Source organism: Mirounga angustirostris, unplaced genomic scaffold, assembly GCF_029215605.1.
Source record: "Mirounga angustirostris isolate CCGP_5_RB_7025 unplaced genomic scaffold, mMirAng1.0.hap1 SCAF_6, whole genome shotgun sequence".
In the NCBI taxonomy this organism is placed as follows: Eukaryota; Metazoa; Chordata; class Mammalia; order Carnivora; family Phocidae; genus Mirounga; species Mirounga angustirostris.
The window spans coordinates 145,032,955-145,049,859 of record NW_026991714.1 but is presented as its reverse complement, the minus strand read 5'-3'; the positions used below and the strand labels follow the sequence as shown (position 1 = coordinate 145,049,859).

Here is a 16,905-nt window from a genome sequence, read left to right as displayed (position 1 = left end):
AGTCACTTAGTTTGTTTTTTGTTTTTCCTCTTGGTTTCCAGTCCAGAACAGTTTGTAAACAGCTACAGAACTTAAAACAGTCAGTGAAGCTGTAGATCACAGAGGTTGCTGAACTTAACTTCCCTTTGAGGACTTTGAATGGAGTGGTTATCCCTTCCCAGAAACATGTAATTAATAATGAGGAATAGGCACTCCCTCTTCTAATTTTAGGCTTTTTAGAAGATCGTTTTTACCTTTCCCAAGCTTCTTAATCTTGAACTGCATCATTCTCCCCCAGAGCCCCGCCTTGAAATAGGTGCCTTTGCTTGGTAGCATTTCATGGGGTGCTGTCCTTGTTGGGTGGTGGTTTTGAGATTGTGTGTGGTGAGTCGAGCTCATCTTCTAAAATTGTAGATCCAGTTGCAAGAATGCTCAAAAAATTGTGATAAGCCCTGTCAGACCAATTACATTTTCGAAATTTTGAGTACTTGAGAAATCTTTGGTAACTCTGATTTTCTTATTTACAAAGTGTCAGCACCCTAGGAAAGAATTAATCTGCTTTTATCTCATTGTTCCAGTATGAATGAATGTACTTAGAGGTTGATTAAATATTTTTTCTTCTGACTATGGGAAAGTATGTCCAAATCCTTAAGTAATTACATTCTTAACACAGACATTTCTCATTTTCTTACATTGGCTGCAAAGGCAGGGTAGATTTCAAGTCCCTCCCTGTGTTTTCCATTTGTGTGGTGGCAACTTTAAATTGAGTTGTAAGCACTTTGGTGTCTTAACGCTCAACCAGCTAATGTTAGAAATGTTAGAAAGCATAACATTTCAGAGTGGTTTTATTTCATAAAACCCTTTGTATTCTTTGGTGGTTTGAGAAAATATTTGGTATGAAGCACTGAGATTAGCCTGTAGTTTGGAGAAAATGTTTTAACCTAATCTTCAGAACTTGATTTTGGTTGATGAGCAGAAGATGAAGTGTATACGTTTGTGACTTTTCAGTGAAATAAATGAAGTGTACTTAAAGAGTCAGAAAGAAAATCTCTGACCCACTATTATGAACAAGTACTACCTAAAAAGAATGTTGTGAAAATTTAGGAGCCTTGAACCACTACACAATTATACTTGCTACATTCTTTTTCTTTCTTTCTTTTTTTAAAGAGAGGGACTGAGGGAGGGAGGAAGAGGAGGGGGTAGAGGGAAAGAGAATCTCAAGCAGGCTCCACACCCGGCACATGAGCCCAATGCGGGGCTCAATGTTATGACCCTGAGATCATGACCTAAGCTGAAATCAGGAGTTGGACGCTTAACCGACTGAGCCCCCCAGGAGCACCCCCTTGCTATGTTCTCATGTTCATTTCATCTTTGTCCAAGTCTGTTACTGCCAGTAGATTTTGAGTTATCTAGAGGCATGCATTTATTTGTTCATTGTTTACTTCTCAACATCTAGTGTCTGCATAGTGAAGATTCATTTCCTGTTCATTGACAATATTTTTGAATGTCAACGTCATTGTTAAATCCAGGTAATGGGTACAGGTGTCTGTGGATGAATCTGCATAGCTGCATGGAATTTGTCTGTTTTAACCTTTAAAGACTTTTTTTTTTTTTTAAGATTTTATTTATTTATTTGACAGAGAGAGAGATAGCGAGAGCAGGAACACAAGCAGGGGGAGTGGGAGAGGGAGAAGCAGGCTTCCTGCCGAGCAGGGAGCCGGATGTGGGACTCGATCCCAGGACCCTGGGGTCATGACCTGAGCCGAAGGCAGACACTTAACGACTGAGCCACCCAGGCGCTCACCTTTAAAGACTTCTAAGGTGATGCCTGACTGCCTCCCCCTGCCCTGTCCCGCCCCCCTCCAACATTTGATCTTAGCCAGTCATCATTCAGTTCTACCTTAAATTAGAAAATAGTGTCATTTGTATGTTTTGGGTTGTTTTGTTTTTTTTTTTAACTTAAGATGATACATATATTTTCTTTTTACTAACATTCTTGGGATTCTCTGCTTTTATGTCCTGTCATCACAATAGACAAAATATACCATAACATTTTTATTACTGTTTCCTTGTTCATAATGGTAGCATTTTTGTATTAAGTACAGAATTTTATTTTATTTTGTTTTGTTTTATTTTATTTTTTAAGATTTTATTTACGTAATCTCTATACCCATCAGGGCGCTTGAACTCACAACCCTGAGATCAAGAGTTGCACACTAACTGAGCCAGCCAGATACCCCCTAAGTACAGAGCTTTAGAAAAATTAAGCGGGAAGAGCCAGAAAATTCTGCAAATGAAGAGCAATGATAGGGGGGATGGTTAGATCAACTAGATATTAAAATATAATATCAAGCTTTAATAGTTAAAACCGTGTGGCACTGGCACATGAATAAGACAGGTCAGTATATCAAAATAAATAGAAAGTGCTGAAAGAGATCTAAATGTATATGGAAATTTAGTAAGTTATTAGAAAGACATTTAAATCAGTGGGGGAAACCACGGTCCTAAAATGATATTGAGGCCACTTGGTAAACATCTGAAAGATATTAGCTTAGATCCTTTTCTTATACCTCACACCAAAATAAATTCCAGATGGAGCATAAGTGTAAATGTAAAATTATGGAACCATAAAAGTACTAGAAAAAAACATGTGAATGTTTTTATAATATTTGAGTGATAGTGACTTTTTAAAAATTACATTGCAAAACCTCAGATGCCATTTTTAAAAATGATGAGTTTGACCACTTATCAGATTTCCACCTGGTGAAAGAAAATTGCATAGTCAAAAGACACATAAACTAGGGAAGTAAAACATATTTTGCAAACTAAGGATGAATTTCCTTAATGTATAAAGTTTTTCAAATAATAGGATCAGAAATCTAACAACAGAGTGGGCCAACATTATGGGAAAGGAAATACAAATTGCTTTAAACATATGGAAAGCTTTGTGATGCAAATTAAAACCACAATGAAATGCCATTTCTCCCATTGGCAGAGATTGAAAGTTTCGATTGTACACTGTGTTGGTAAGGATGTGGGGAAATGAACACTTGTGTCCATATGTTGCTAATGGAAATGTAAAATGGCACAACTTCTATGGAAAATAGTTTTGTGCTATAAAACATAAAAAACCTGACACGCATCAATTCCAATTCAAGGAATTTATCCTCGACAGATTCACAAATGATAAATGTCCAAGAATATATTTTCCTAAGTGGTTATAACCATTTTAAACCTGCAGTATCCATGTTCTACATAGTCCAAATCCTTGCCAGAACTTGTTACTCGGTCTTTTTAATGTTAGCCATTCTGGTGGGTGTGGTGATATGTTATGGCTTTAATTGGCATTTCTGGTAACTGATGTTGAATATATTTTCAGGTGCTTATTAGGCATTCATCTATATTTGGTGCCCTTTTTTGAAAAATGGATTTTTTATACTTGAGTTGTTAAGGTTTTTTTTATGTGTTTTGGATACAAATCTGTTTTCCAGTCTATGTTTTGTTAATATTTTCTCATAGTCTTTGGCTTGCGTATTTATTTTCTTAATAGTTTTTTGAGTACAGTATATAATTTTCACGAAGCCCAGTTCATCAGTTTGTTGTTTTTTTGTTATGGTTAATGCTTTTTTGTGTACTAATATATATTTGTATACTCCAGGGTGAAGAAAATTTACTCCTTTTTTTCCTCTGTAGAAGTTTTATATCTTTAGCTTTAATGCTTAGCTTTTTTCCCCTCAGCAGATTTCAAAATGATCTATAACCCAAAACGAAAATAAAGAAGATTTAGACCCATTGCTTTAGACGGCTGGTTTTTCACATTTGTCAACATGGTCAGCATCACATCATGCTGCCACTTTCCACCAGTAAAACAGTTTCTGAATTAATGGATAGAATGACATTGCTTTTCAGTCTTTATTGCACCTACTAATTATGAATTCATCTCTAAAGAATCCTGTGTTAGGAATTTTCATGTTGGATGAGTATGTGGACCACCTGGAGCTGCCCCTTACGGACGGCCTTTCCTGCTCCAGGGTCGCCAGGTGTCAGCAATGCCGTGAACAGTCTGGGCAGGTCAGGGTCAGGCACCCGAGTTCTAGTCTCCCTCTAGTCATGCTCTCTCTCTTAGCCGGCAAGCATTCCCATTTCATCTAGAATATAGCCCGAAACATGGATTTTGAGGCCTCACGGAATCTGTCCCAACCTACCTTTCCATTTCTGCGGTACCCTGTTTCCTGTTCCTCGGGGTGATCTCATACCAGGCCCCACTCTGTGTCCTCGTTTATCTTGTTCTCTTCATCTAGATTATTCTCATTCCTTTTCATCCTGCCCTAGACTTAACTCCAGTCATCTGTTAAATCCCCAGTAAAACTCCCCATCCCCCTTGACCTCTCTCCCAGCCTCTCCGGCAGGAGCTGGTTCGCATATACTTTCTTCAGTTACGCTCTCCGCCGTTCCCTTGTGGACTTCTGGATGCTTCGAGTGCTGGGAGGGTGTGGTGTTCCTTGTGTGTCTGAGTGAGGCTTCATATAGTGACCTGCACATAGCAGGCAGGTTAGAGTGCCTGTCTGATAAAAAGGTATGTAACAGTGCTGGGTCTGTAACAGCAGTATTCTTTGTAAAGGGTTTCGTGCTAGAACGTGTTTTTCAAACTCTGAGGTTGTGACCCACTTGCTGTTTGTAAAAGCAGTATTTATGGTTCAAGAGCATCATTGAAAAATGAAATGGAATAGGGTAGGAAATAAAAGACTACATAACATGGGTAAGCATTCTATGTAAGAGGTTTGTTTCTAGTTCTTTATTTGCATATATGTTTGCTAGGTTGTGATGTAAAGTGTATTTCTTACTATGGGCTGTACTAAACAGAGTTGAAAAACACTACTGGATTTTAACCTCCATAATGAATTTTGAATTTCAAAAATTTAGAGAAGAGATATTTGGAATTTTAATTAACTTTGATGCTTCTGAAAATTTTCACTGAATGATTTCACGTAATTTGTGCCATCCCCTGTTGATTGTCTACCAGATTACCTGTAGGCAAATGATTTTTTTCTTCAGCATCTAGTGTATAGTCTTTGTTTTAGATTTGGAGTACATAATTGGGTTATAAATATATAAATCATTTTTGCTAAATGGCATTTTTGAAGAAACTTGAGAGGATTTTTTACATAGAAGTTTACCTAAAATTTCTGTAATGTTTTTTAAACTTCTCTTAATTTACATTTACCAGTTTAGATTGTTCATGAAAGTTTCTTGACAAAACAGTACTTTTTAATACATTAGCATGGAATGAGTATTATCAACTGAGTCTACAAATGAAAACATCCTGAAATTCCATTTTGGAAAAGAAGTTTGCTCCAGATGTAAATTGTAATGCTGTCATGCGTGGAAAGACATTTCACTTTGATTTCAAAACTGGGTATTCTCTGCAATCAGCTCAGCAAGAATCATATATTAAATATTTCTTCAAAAAGAAAGTAGAAACCCGAATCTTCCAGATCAATACAGGCATCACAAATAGTGATGCATTACTTTTAGAGAGCTTTTGAATCAAGTGTGCATTCTTGGGATGGGGAAGCAGTTCCTAGAGTCGCTTAGTATTTACAAGAAAGCTGTTTCTGGTTGACTTTGTTTAAATTGGTGATTAAAACCTTTCCTAGAACTCTGGAGCCTTGTAACCAGGAAGTTACTGTGTTTGTAATGCCTGTGTTTTTTTTTTCCTTCACTTCTCTTTAGGGTCAGTACAGACCTTCTGATTTGTTGTGTCCTGAGACGTATGTTTGGGTGCCCATTGAGCAGTGCCTGTCTTCGCTTGATAACTCCAAGTACTGCCGTTTCAACCAGGATCCAGAAGCAGGTAGGTTCGGAGCAGAGCTCTGCCAGAAATCGTTGACAGTGCTTTTAGGTTCCATGTATGTGGTTTTGGCTCTTCATAGGGTCCAGGTAGCTTTTTATCTATTGTAGAATGTGCATGAGTGTGTGCGTGTGTGTGTGTGTGTAAGCTTTTGGGACAGGGAGATAACGTGTGCACGCATACAGCACTCTCACTTTGGGAAGTAAATGCAGAAACCTCCTGTGCCTCTGCTCCTTACTGACCCATCTTCTTCTGTTACTATTGTTATATGCTTTGAGGGCTGATACCACTTTCCATTTCTTTTTACAACGATCACAGTGCATAAAAAAATTGCTCACTAGATTGTTTAGCTAAGGTAAAGAAGATAGAAATACTGACCAGTTGGACTAAATAAAATTGAGGAATGGTTTCCTGACGGCCAACAGGCTGGGATGGGTTTTGTGAAAATGCTTCCTTATTTTTCGTGTGTGTGTGTGTGTGTGTGTGTGTGTGTGTGTGAGAATACTTTGTTGCCTTTCTTCATACATCTCTGGTGCCTCTCTTTTTTTGTCCCTTCTTCCACCTCCTACGCAGTAGAGCCCTAGCCCTATTTGATCTCCTTAGTATTCCCCATTTGGATACTCTGTGCCCTAGTAGTAGGCACAGACCATAGTAAAAGTATAGCCCCGGGGTCAGACTTCCTGCGTTTGCATCCTGGCTCCATCATCAGCCTCTCAATTGTGGCCCTTAGGCAATGTCATCATCTTCCTGGCCTTCAAAATTAAGATAATAACAGAACCTACCTTATTGAGCTGTAATGAGGATCAAAGTAAGACAAACATGCTGAGAATAGTCCTGTATTTATCGCTGAGTCGGTGGCTGCTAGGCAAATGAGCACACTGGATCCGCTATACTGTACCACAGGCTTTCGTCTGCATCTGCCTTTATTTGGTCTGATTCTTGTCTCCAAAAAAATGTGCAGTTCTACTCACCTCCCTTTTGTCTAGACCCCCCCTCAGTTTACCGCAGTCTCCCTCTACACAGCCCTCCTCACCCTGCCTGCGTTCTGCTGCGGCTTTGTTCATCACAGGTGAGTTGTGATGCTCTCGTGATGGGTTGCATCAAGTTCCCCTGCGTGTTTTTCCTCCGACTGAAGTTCCTGGGTGTTCCCCTGTGTGCTTCACTGAGTTATGACTCCTCCCAGCCCACCAGAGGAGATGCCTGATGCGCAATTAAGAATAAAATATTTTTTATCTAGTCATCTATGGTCTAAGCTTGGAAAAAAAATCAGAAAAGAGAAGTGGAAAGGCCAGGGGAGGGGAAGGGAGTAAATGGAAAAATCAAATAGGAAGACGAAAGGGACAAGAGAAGAAATGCAGTAATTTCTTCTGTTCTAGGATGTGCATTTTCCCCCCATAAGTCAGGTTTTTTCTTACAAAAAAATTGGCTCATGTTCCATTGTATTTTGGTATCTCCTTGAAAAGCTGTTATGAAATCAAGAGGGGGCACTTCTTACACATGATGATAGCTTAGAATCTGATGAAGATGTGGCCTTGGGACCCACCTGACTCCTAGGCCAGGCACCCCAAGGTCACCCCCAGGTTTCTTAGATATTTAGGTTCATAGAGCAACCATGGCTTTATAGTTCTTGCACCTTCAGGATTCCATTCTTTGTTTCTAAGTAAAATTACACCTGACTGATCAAACAGATGTGTTGCTTAAAAACAGACCTATTGAATTTGTTTTTTTTTTTTTTTAAGATTTTTATTTATTTATTTATTTATTTGAGAGAGAGAGAATGAGAGACAGAGAGCATGAGAGGGAGGAGGGTCAGAGGGAGAAGCAGACTCCCTGCCGAGCAGGGAGCCCGATGCGGGACTCGATCCCGGGACTCCAGGATCATGACCTGAGCCGAAGGCAGTCGCCCAACCAACTGAGCCACCCAGGTGCCCCAGAGACCTATTGAATTTGTCAACTAGGGTTTGAGTCAGGCTCAAAAGGAAAAGCAATAAGTAGTTTAGAGGAAAGCATATACTTAATCCACTGTCCCTTCAAAAACTATTTTTTTCCCGTTTTAGCAAATTTTCTCCAGGGTGGCTCAGAGCCATTCCCTTATGGTGAAAACTGCTAACCATCTTCACTGCATCATTTCATGTTCATATACAAAAATTTGTAAGTTCCTTCCAACTAAATAATATGATCATGAGTTGGTTTCTGACTCCCAAACTTAAGACACAGTTTCACCTTCCCCCTTTTCTTTCCTTTTTGATCTGTTTTAAAGTTTCCTTCTTTTATATAATACCTGGAAACTAAGGCCATCACAGGCTCTCCCTGTTCTATAAAGTTGAAAAGGTAACTGAATACTTTCCATGCACCGAATGGACATTCAAGTAAAGATTCATTCATGTTAATAGGTTCTAAATTTATTTTCCAAAGTAAGAATAAATGAGCATTTCATGGCAAAATCTGAAGTTTCGTTTCGATGGTGTGAACCCGTGGTGAGTGAAGAGTATGTAGCATGCTCTCCTCCTGTAACCTATTAAATTACCTTTCTTACGGCACAAGCTTCAGCTCTTAATATTCATTGTTTAGAATTCATTTACAAAAGTCAGAGGAGTAAATTTCTCCAAGAATAGTGCTTCAAAGAAAAGGAAGATCCTTTTCCATATGCTGAATCTTTGCAACTTTCAAGAGAACATCATACAGTTTTATCAGTATTGAATATCACAGTCCAGACACTATTTGAAATCAGACTTCTATCCTGTGGTTTTAGGAAATTAAAATGCAGTTACATGCTGGAGTGTATTAAGCATGCTGTGAAACATGGTCATTTGAGATTTAAATGGCAATCTGTGAGAAACTATTCTCTTCTCTTGGGCCAGTTTTACTCTTACGTGACCCAAACAAAATACAGAGCTTAATATGGACACCATTGTTAGTCGGCATGGTGCTTTTTTTCCCCCACTAAATCTTGTTTCTCCTCCCAGCTTTTCAGTAGTTAAATTGCTCTGCAGAAGGCACAGCTGATCACCACAGGTCCCCGTAAAACAGAGCTTGGCTACAAGGTGCATCGGGGCCACTTGTAAGAAAAATTACATTTCCCTCTATCCTGAATTGATGTAAGCCTCTGGAAATCCTATTCCTCCCTGCCCTTGACCTCCCCCTCCCCCACCTCCCACATTTTGGAGGTTTGGATTATATGGTTACTTAACTAGGAAGTCTGCAGAATGATAAAAACCTGTTGTATTTACTGCTTTAATGTATTGTGGGGGGGAGGGAGGGGCTGACAAACAGAAGCCATGTGAAAAATTCTAACGACGTCCCTTTGTTCACGATTTGGTCTTTTGTTTTTGAATTCAGGACCTCTGCTGACTCTAAAGAAAGGATTTTAGAAGGTTCTCACTTGATTTTTAAGTAAAAATCTGTTAGATTGCTTATTAAATTGATAGTTGGGTATGTATAGAATTCAAAAATTCTTCATCACAGTTACATTTTGCTTTTCTTGTTTTAAATTATCTTTTAAAAATGTTTACTGCGAATAGTAGTAGATTTATCCAAATGCATAAAACCACTGGTAAGAAGAAATTGAAATGACCCTCTCATCTCTCTGTACAGCAGTAATCACTGTCAGTGTTTTTATGCTCTCCGTCCGATGCTTTTTTCCCTGCATACCTCTGTGTACATTTTTTAAAAAACAGAGCAGGAGTCATCCTTCACACTTTTGTTATTGTTTTGACTGAATGCTCTGTGTCACTTCTTCCTTTTAGTAAGGTAAAAAACTACTTGACCACTGATCTGGGGTTTCAGCGGACAAATGCCAGTAATTGGGCGATAGGCTGTGTCCAACACAGATATTTACAGACGGCATTGACAGAGTAAACCAGATGTTTTGGAGTTGGTTTTAGAACCATGATAAATTATGATTTGATTTGACTCTTAATGTTGTACAGGTGTTGTACTATTTATTGTTGGTAGTAAAATCCTTTTGCTTCCAGATTTATAACAAATGACAACTTCACCGAGCATACAGTATTTTCAAGTATCCTATGGTTCCTCCTGGGTGACCTCAGTTGATCCTCAGAACATGATGGAATTTTTCATCATTGACCCCCTCAGATATCATTTATTGGGAAAAATACCAGCGAATACTTGTTTTTAATCAGAGATTTAAAATAATTTTAGTTCAAATATTGCTCTCTCATTTTTATAAGTAGCTCTTTTTAGTATTGACTTCAAAGGAGCTCTAATGGTCTTTATTCTGTCTCTATTGATAATTACAGCAATATAGTCATTTTTACCACAGATTAGTCTAGATTTCACTCCCTCTTTTCTGTACATACTTTGAAATGTTTGTAAGAAATTTTCTAATTTGTTTTAAGTCATAATATTAGTAAGGATATTGAGTTTAAATTTACCGTAAAAATAATGGCATCTAATTTTATCTTAGGGCTTTATGCATTTACCCAGGTTAGAGAATTTCTAGGACATTTTACCTCTTCCCAGCCAGTTAATGAAAATCCAAGTGTAAGGAGCTTTCTTCTGGTTTGATCACCTGAAGTTCCAAGGCTCCAGTCTGTTATTTTATGTTGTTTCATCGGTCTCTTTACTCCATTCTTCTTTCTTGCCGGCATGGTTCCCTGGCATTTTTCTATATTTTTGTAGTCTCTGTCCCATGTGCCCATGGAAAAAGCAGGTCCCACTCTGACCGTGTGCGAAATAATCAGGTTCAGAAAGAGCTCTGACCTGTATTTGCTCGCCTGGTTTCTCCAAGTCCGGTATCACTTTCTGAATACTGTGTTCATGGTTCCTCAAAAGAGCATACCTTAGCCACAGTGTCACCCTGATCACTGGGAAATAATACATAATGAGAAGGCAGATTTACCAGAACTTCCAAAGGCCCCTAAAAATGTGCTGCAGTGGTAACTTATAATTAAGTGGACAGTGTCTTTCTTTATTATAGGTATAGAATTAAGCTGGCTTTGAGGTTGGATACTTAGTAAACATATATTCTTTGTTGCCAGTGAAGATGGTGGTCCTGGGATGTGTAGCCAGGTGGAGAGAGAACCAGTGTCTTTGGAAATATGGCTTTTATATTTGGTGACTCTGGAGAATGTGTTTTGATGTGGAAAATATAAAAAGTTACAGTCTTTTTTTTTTTTTTTTAAAGATTTTATTTGTCAGAGAGAGGGAGCACAAGCAGGGGAAGCGGCAGGCAGAGGGAGAAAGAGGCTCTCCACTGAGCAGGGAGCCCGATGCGGGGCTCGATCCCAGGACCCTGGGATCGTGACCTGAGCCGAAGGCAGACGCTTAACCGTCTGAGTCACCCAGGCGCCCCAAAAGTTACAGTCTTCTAATTTTTCAGTTTACTCTCTATCCACATGAAAATATGACTTCATTATGTTATTTCTATCTTTTCCCACTTAACCTGTTTTTCAAAGATATCCTTTCTTATCCAGGTGTTAGTGTAGTGCTAACATGAAGCTACACTACATACGCTGCACTAATACGACTCCTGTTGTAAAAATTAGAAACTAGGTTTCCCTAGTTGACATGGTGTTTTCATGAGGACAGTAAGGAGCAAGAAAACAAAGGCTTTCCTATGGTATTTGTGAGTACCACTGAAGTATTATAACATTTTAGTATTTGCATTTTCTATTGAAAAATGTGCAACAGACTTACTGAGGTAAACTTCAACAGTTGCAACTACTGTTCTCATTTTTGAGTATCTTAAAGCCAGTCTTACATGAGAGAAATTTTAAAAATACTGCTTTACAAATTTCTGCCAGCCAGTCTTTGCTCAAAAAGGCATGCATGAGCAGTGAGCCAATGACTGAAAATTGTCAGAGCCCTGGCCGGAGGCAGACTGAAATAGTTCTGAAAAAGTTTGAAGCAGACTTGAGGTTTCCATTTAGCTGTTCAAGAAGTACTTCTCTGATCCCTTTGTCTTTTCTTATGGAATAAATTTTTTAAGTAAATAATTCCCTTTTATAATCACCCAGTTTTTAATTTAATTAATCCTGTAATGCATAATAATCATTTTGAAATCATTCCATCCAGCAAGCTGGAAACGATCATGATGCTTCAGAACATGTCTATAAAATGCTCGTTCAGCCTGACTCTACTGTGTGGCGTCTTGCAGCGCTGCTTTGTTTGTTTGAATAAAAAACTGACATTTTTTATATAATGAAGAGGTTGTCCAAAATGTCAGGTAAAGAATAAAAATAAAGCCCATATCTGTTGTCTAAGTGCTGGATGAATGATGTCCTGTTGAACGTGAGCCATCATGAATTTTAAGTCCTTTATTTGATGTACTATTAAGACAGGAAAAATGTTGCTAATTAGACTATGACTCCATCAGTTTCAAGATGCGTCTGGGTTTTAGAAATGTCAGAATGTGTAAAAATGTGAATCTTAACATAGAGGAGGTGTAGTTCAGTCTGTGCACCATAATACTTGGGGCAACTACATAGTATTTAAAAGACTTGTTTTTATTTGTTAGGAAGCTTTGTGGCATCTTAATTCTAGGCATTAAATGTATTATAAATGGAGTATATACTTATGTATTGGAGCTGGAAGGTGTGGATTTCACATGCTTTTTTATAAAAATAAGATTACTATCATTGATATATGATAACAATAGAATTCTTTTAATACTCTGATCTAGGTACCTTACAGATTTTTGAGAAGACATGTAACTCTTTCACAGGGATACTTTCTTGTAATGAAAGTAGAATTTATTACTACCCAAAGAGCATTGAAATTCTTTAAGCATTGATGATTTCTGCACATTCTGGTTTTAAACAAATTTTAAAAATTTAAAAACTTTGATGTGATAAAAGTAGAGAATTTATAATCTTTGCTTAGCCAAAAAATTGAATGATCTCTGACAATTGATGGAATGATCAAAGATTAAATAAGGGAAGAAGGGGCAAAAGATCATATCCCAGAATGTCAATCAAGCTTATCATCAGCCCTAAATAATGTGCAATTAATTGAACATTTTCCTATCTTGTGAATTATCAGTAAATATTCTTGATTTAACTTGTGCCTCTGTAGTAACAGAACATGAATCATTAGCTTAATTGAAAAAAAATCTTGAAGGATAGTTGGTGCTATATTTTGGTGCTGTATTTTGGAACCTGCATCATTTGCTAGTCATAATACAGTGTCTACTAGCTATTGGAGGAACTGACCCAAAAACAAACATAACAATCCAGAGGTTTCTTATATCATTCACACCCAGCTTCAGTATAAGAATGAAGTCTCTGCCTTTGTCTGAAAGGTATTTTTAAACTGTTTAGATTCTCTTTTCGATCTGTTAATATTCAGTCTCTCGGCAGAAAAATAAGCAAGCTATAAAATGAAGGTATGAGAAGGTCTGTTTATTTTATAATAAGTGTTCTTTTATGTGATGCTAGCAAAATGTTTTTAATATAAACATGGAAACTGGGGTAGAATTCCTGTTCTTGTAAGAAATGTATTTTCCTAGCTGCCGTTCATTTGAAATAGACATCATTTATGGGAGACTTGACTTATTCATGCTTCTGTGGAGTGTTCACTGATAATAAAATGAAATTTGTCTGAAAATAGGAAAGACATGTTGACAATCAGGAAAGAAGTAAAGCTACCTGCTTTACTAACCTCTATCAAAATAAGAAAACAAGAGTCAAAATTCTGATGCGAAGAGACACTTAGCCTGCTTTCCCTCCAGAAGCAGATCCTGAAATGGGCTTGCAGTCCCGGGAGCAGGAGTTGGGGACTGGAGAGAGTGAACTAGGGAAGGAAAGAGGAAAAGATTAACAATGGTGTGTGTGCACGGTGCAGACCAGCACTTCAATGACTGGAGTTCAGTCCCTTGAGAAACCATCAGGGATGTCTCAGAATTGGCTGCCTGAAGAACCACAGGAAGACGTATGTGTCCCCTGGCTTTCACTGTCCCCTGACTGATGACGGTCTCACTGGGTGTTAATGTCTCTGCATTTTGCGTTTGCACATGTCCAAGTGGAGATCAGGTTGCTGCATCTGAAAGGGAGGAAGCAAGACAGACCTTGCCCATCTACCCTTCACAGAACCTGTGCACTGTAGTGATGGTGTGAGTCACAGATAAGGGGGATAAGTGGCCATGCCCAAGCAGTGTCTAATGTAGAAGAAGTACTGAGATGGCATGTCCCTAGTGTCAGCTGACCCTGTCTGTTGCATTGGGGCAGATAGAGTAAGGACCACAAACATGAGAAAGTAGTGGACTTTAGGGGAAAAAAAATAAGCTAGTTTAATTTGAAATAGTTGGAGGAGCCAGCCAAGAATTAGAATAAAAAATGTGAATAATTCATAAAATCATTCATTCAAGTACTTATCCAGCCAGCATTATGCTTTATGATGGAGATGTAAATTACTCATCCCAGCCCTCCAGGAGCTTAGTGGAGGATGCAGACAGTTCCCCAGCAGTTTCAGTGAATTGTAGTTAGTGGCATATTGGAGGAGATAGAAGATGCAGTTAGTCCACATGGGAGGGTCCTCAGCCCAGTTTTGGACAGGGTGTGGGAGGGCAGGGAATGCTTCTCGGATGAAGCGATCTGTTAGAATTTGTAAAGGGAGGGAATGCAAGAGCTTCAGGGAATGTAAGAGCATATTCAGAAGGGGACAGAAAGCACAGCTAGAGTTTGGTGAGTGGGGGAGGCCGGGCGTGCTGGGCTAGGTGGGGGAGATGCAGCTGGCTAGTGAAGAACTTTGCTAATCATTATAAGGACTTCTGATGTTTCTCTTGAAAACACTGGAAGGCCAGGAAAGGGTTTTAAGTACCAGAGTGACATCAGCAGGTCTGTCATTTCTACTCCACATGTGGAGAATGACCAGGACTCAGTTAAGACTGGCGGTAAGAAGACTAATTAGGAGGGTTTTGCATATGGTACTCTAAGCAAGGATGATGGTGGCCTGGACTAGGGTGGTAACAATTGGGACTGGGACAGGAGTGAACAGATGCTAAGGATATCCAGGAGCTGGGGTACACAGAACTGGCCAGTTAATTGTAGGGTGAAGGAAGAGAGTTGTCAAGAGAGTTGTTTAGGTTCTGACATGAACAGAGTTAACACTGACTCTTCATTTCTGAAATGAGGAACATGGAAGGGGGAGCTGATTTGGGGGAGAAGGAGGGGACTGGTGAGTGCAGCTTGGACATGCTGAGTTGCAGGTGTTTGGAGACATGAACAGTGGTGTCGCGGAGGCAGCTGGACATACAGACCTGACACTGATGAAGGACCTGGGAAGGAGGCACTAGCGCGTGCACAGGAGCCTCACGAGGGAGTGCGGTTGCTTGCAGTGAAGAACAGTGGTCCGAGGTGGGAACCCTGAGGAACCCCACCATGGATGACTGAGTAGATGAAGAAAAGCCCCATTAGAGACCAAAGAGGTCAGGAGAAGTGAAAAGAGTGGAGGGTCACAGAAGTTACAAGAAGCATGTTCAAGAGATGGGGGGCAGTAGCAGCATCTGATTCTGCTGACAGGGCTTGAGAAGCACCTTTGGGGGATCTCAGCAAGACCTGTCTTAGCTCAGGGGAGAATGAAATAGTGTCAAGGCTTAAAAACTGAGTAGAAGGGGTGCCTGGGTGGCTCAGTCGGTTAAGCGTCTGCCTTTGGCTCAGGTCATGATCGCAGAGTCCTGGGATCACGCCCCATGTTGGGCTCCCCACTCAGCAGGGAGTCTGCTTCTCCCTCTCCTGCCCATCTCCCTGCCCCTTCTCTCTCTGTCTGTCACTCTCTCTCAAGTAAATAAATAAAATCTTGAAAAAAAACAACAAAGTACAAGTTAAGAAGGTGACATAATCAAATTTGAATTTTGAATACACTGGTGAGAAAGGTAAATCTGATGACAGAAGGCCTTCAAAACTGAGAGAGACTTGAGCATTTTCAAAGGGAGTTAGGGCAGAGAAAGATTAGGGAAAACAGAAGAGGGGTGGAAATCAATATATCAGGGTCTCTGGCATGAAGGACAAGAAAAATCAAGCACACAGATGGGAAGATGAGCCTTAGATAGTAAGAACGCTTTGTCTGTTGTAGGAGAGGGTGAGGAAAGGCTCAGTGCAAGTGAAGATAAATAGATTGGTGTGGGGGCAGCAGGTTGAACACTTCTCATCTGATGCCTTTTGTTTTGCATCTGAAGTAGGTACTAGTGACGGGGATGGTAGTAGGATAAGAACAGGAGACAGAGCCGATTGCCAGTCCTTGTCAAAATCAGTGAGGGTGAGGGGTGCTGGGCTGGCTCTGTTGGAAGAGCATGTGCTTCTTGATCTCAGGGTCGTGAGTTCGAGTCCCATGTAGGAGGGGTAGAGATTACTTAAATAAAACTTAAAAAAAAAATCAGCTAGGGTGATTGTGTAGATGGGATGCTTCTCCAGCAGCCTGGAGAAGGCAGACAGTTGTCTTGTTGTCAGGCTGTTTGTTGCCGTGAAAGGGCAAGAATTTAAGGCTGTTGACAAGGAAATGGTTGAAATACGGTAGTGGCATCTGAATTCAGTTAGAAAGGAACCTAAGATGGGACAAATGGAGGAAAATGTCATAGAAAGGGTCACAGGACAGGTCGTCTTTGAAAACCAGGGTGACAGGCTGACTGAACCAGCCGCAAGGAAACGGCATCCAGAGAAGAAAGAGTATCCGATTTTACAGTTTCAGAGTCATGGCAAGTTGTGGCCTGGGGTTTGGGGAGCTAAAGTAGAATTAAGGTTGGCTTCTTAAAGAAGACTGAAGTAACCAGGATGACAGCCGCATTTGGTACCACGTTGTGTAGCAGAGATGGACCTGCCAGAGATTTCCATTCCTTGGTGCCATTTAGATGTAAGAGTGGTGATGTCCCTAAATGAAGCCCCTTTTCATTTACCAAATAATGCTAAGACTGCTTGCCCCCAATAACCCAATAACGTCAATATCGGATGAAATGCCTCCCGTGCATCAGTATGTGATAGAGAATAAATACTGTTTTTTAGAAAAACCTCATTTTGTATAGATAGTGATCTTGAGGGCATCTATGTTTGCTTTTTTTTCACAATTTTAACTACAACTCAGAAAAAATACAATTTGTGTCTCCACCTAGTACATAGATAGCA

The 16,905-nt window shown here is 39.6% G+C and overlaps 1 protein-coding gene across 19 annotated transcripts in view; it reads left to right on the top strand.

The window, feature by feature from the left end:
- Nucleotides 1–16,905, top strand: part of ATE1 (arginyltransferase 1) — a 175,134-nt gene that overhangs the window by 116,006 nt on the left and 42,223 nt on the right. For all 19 annotated transcript variants that reach the window (XR_010412601.1, XR_010412602.1, XR_010412600.1 and 16 more), the window contains one exon: nt 5,713–5,833. Coding sequence is in view for 16 of the 19 variants with exons in the window: in XM_064595355.1 (XP_064451425.1) it covers nt 5,713–5,833 (121 nt within the window). In the remaining 3 variants the exon portion in view is untranslated. The remainder of the gene's footprint in view (nt 1–5,712; nt 5,834–16,905) is intronic.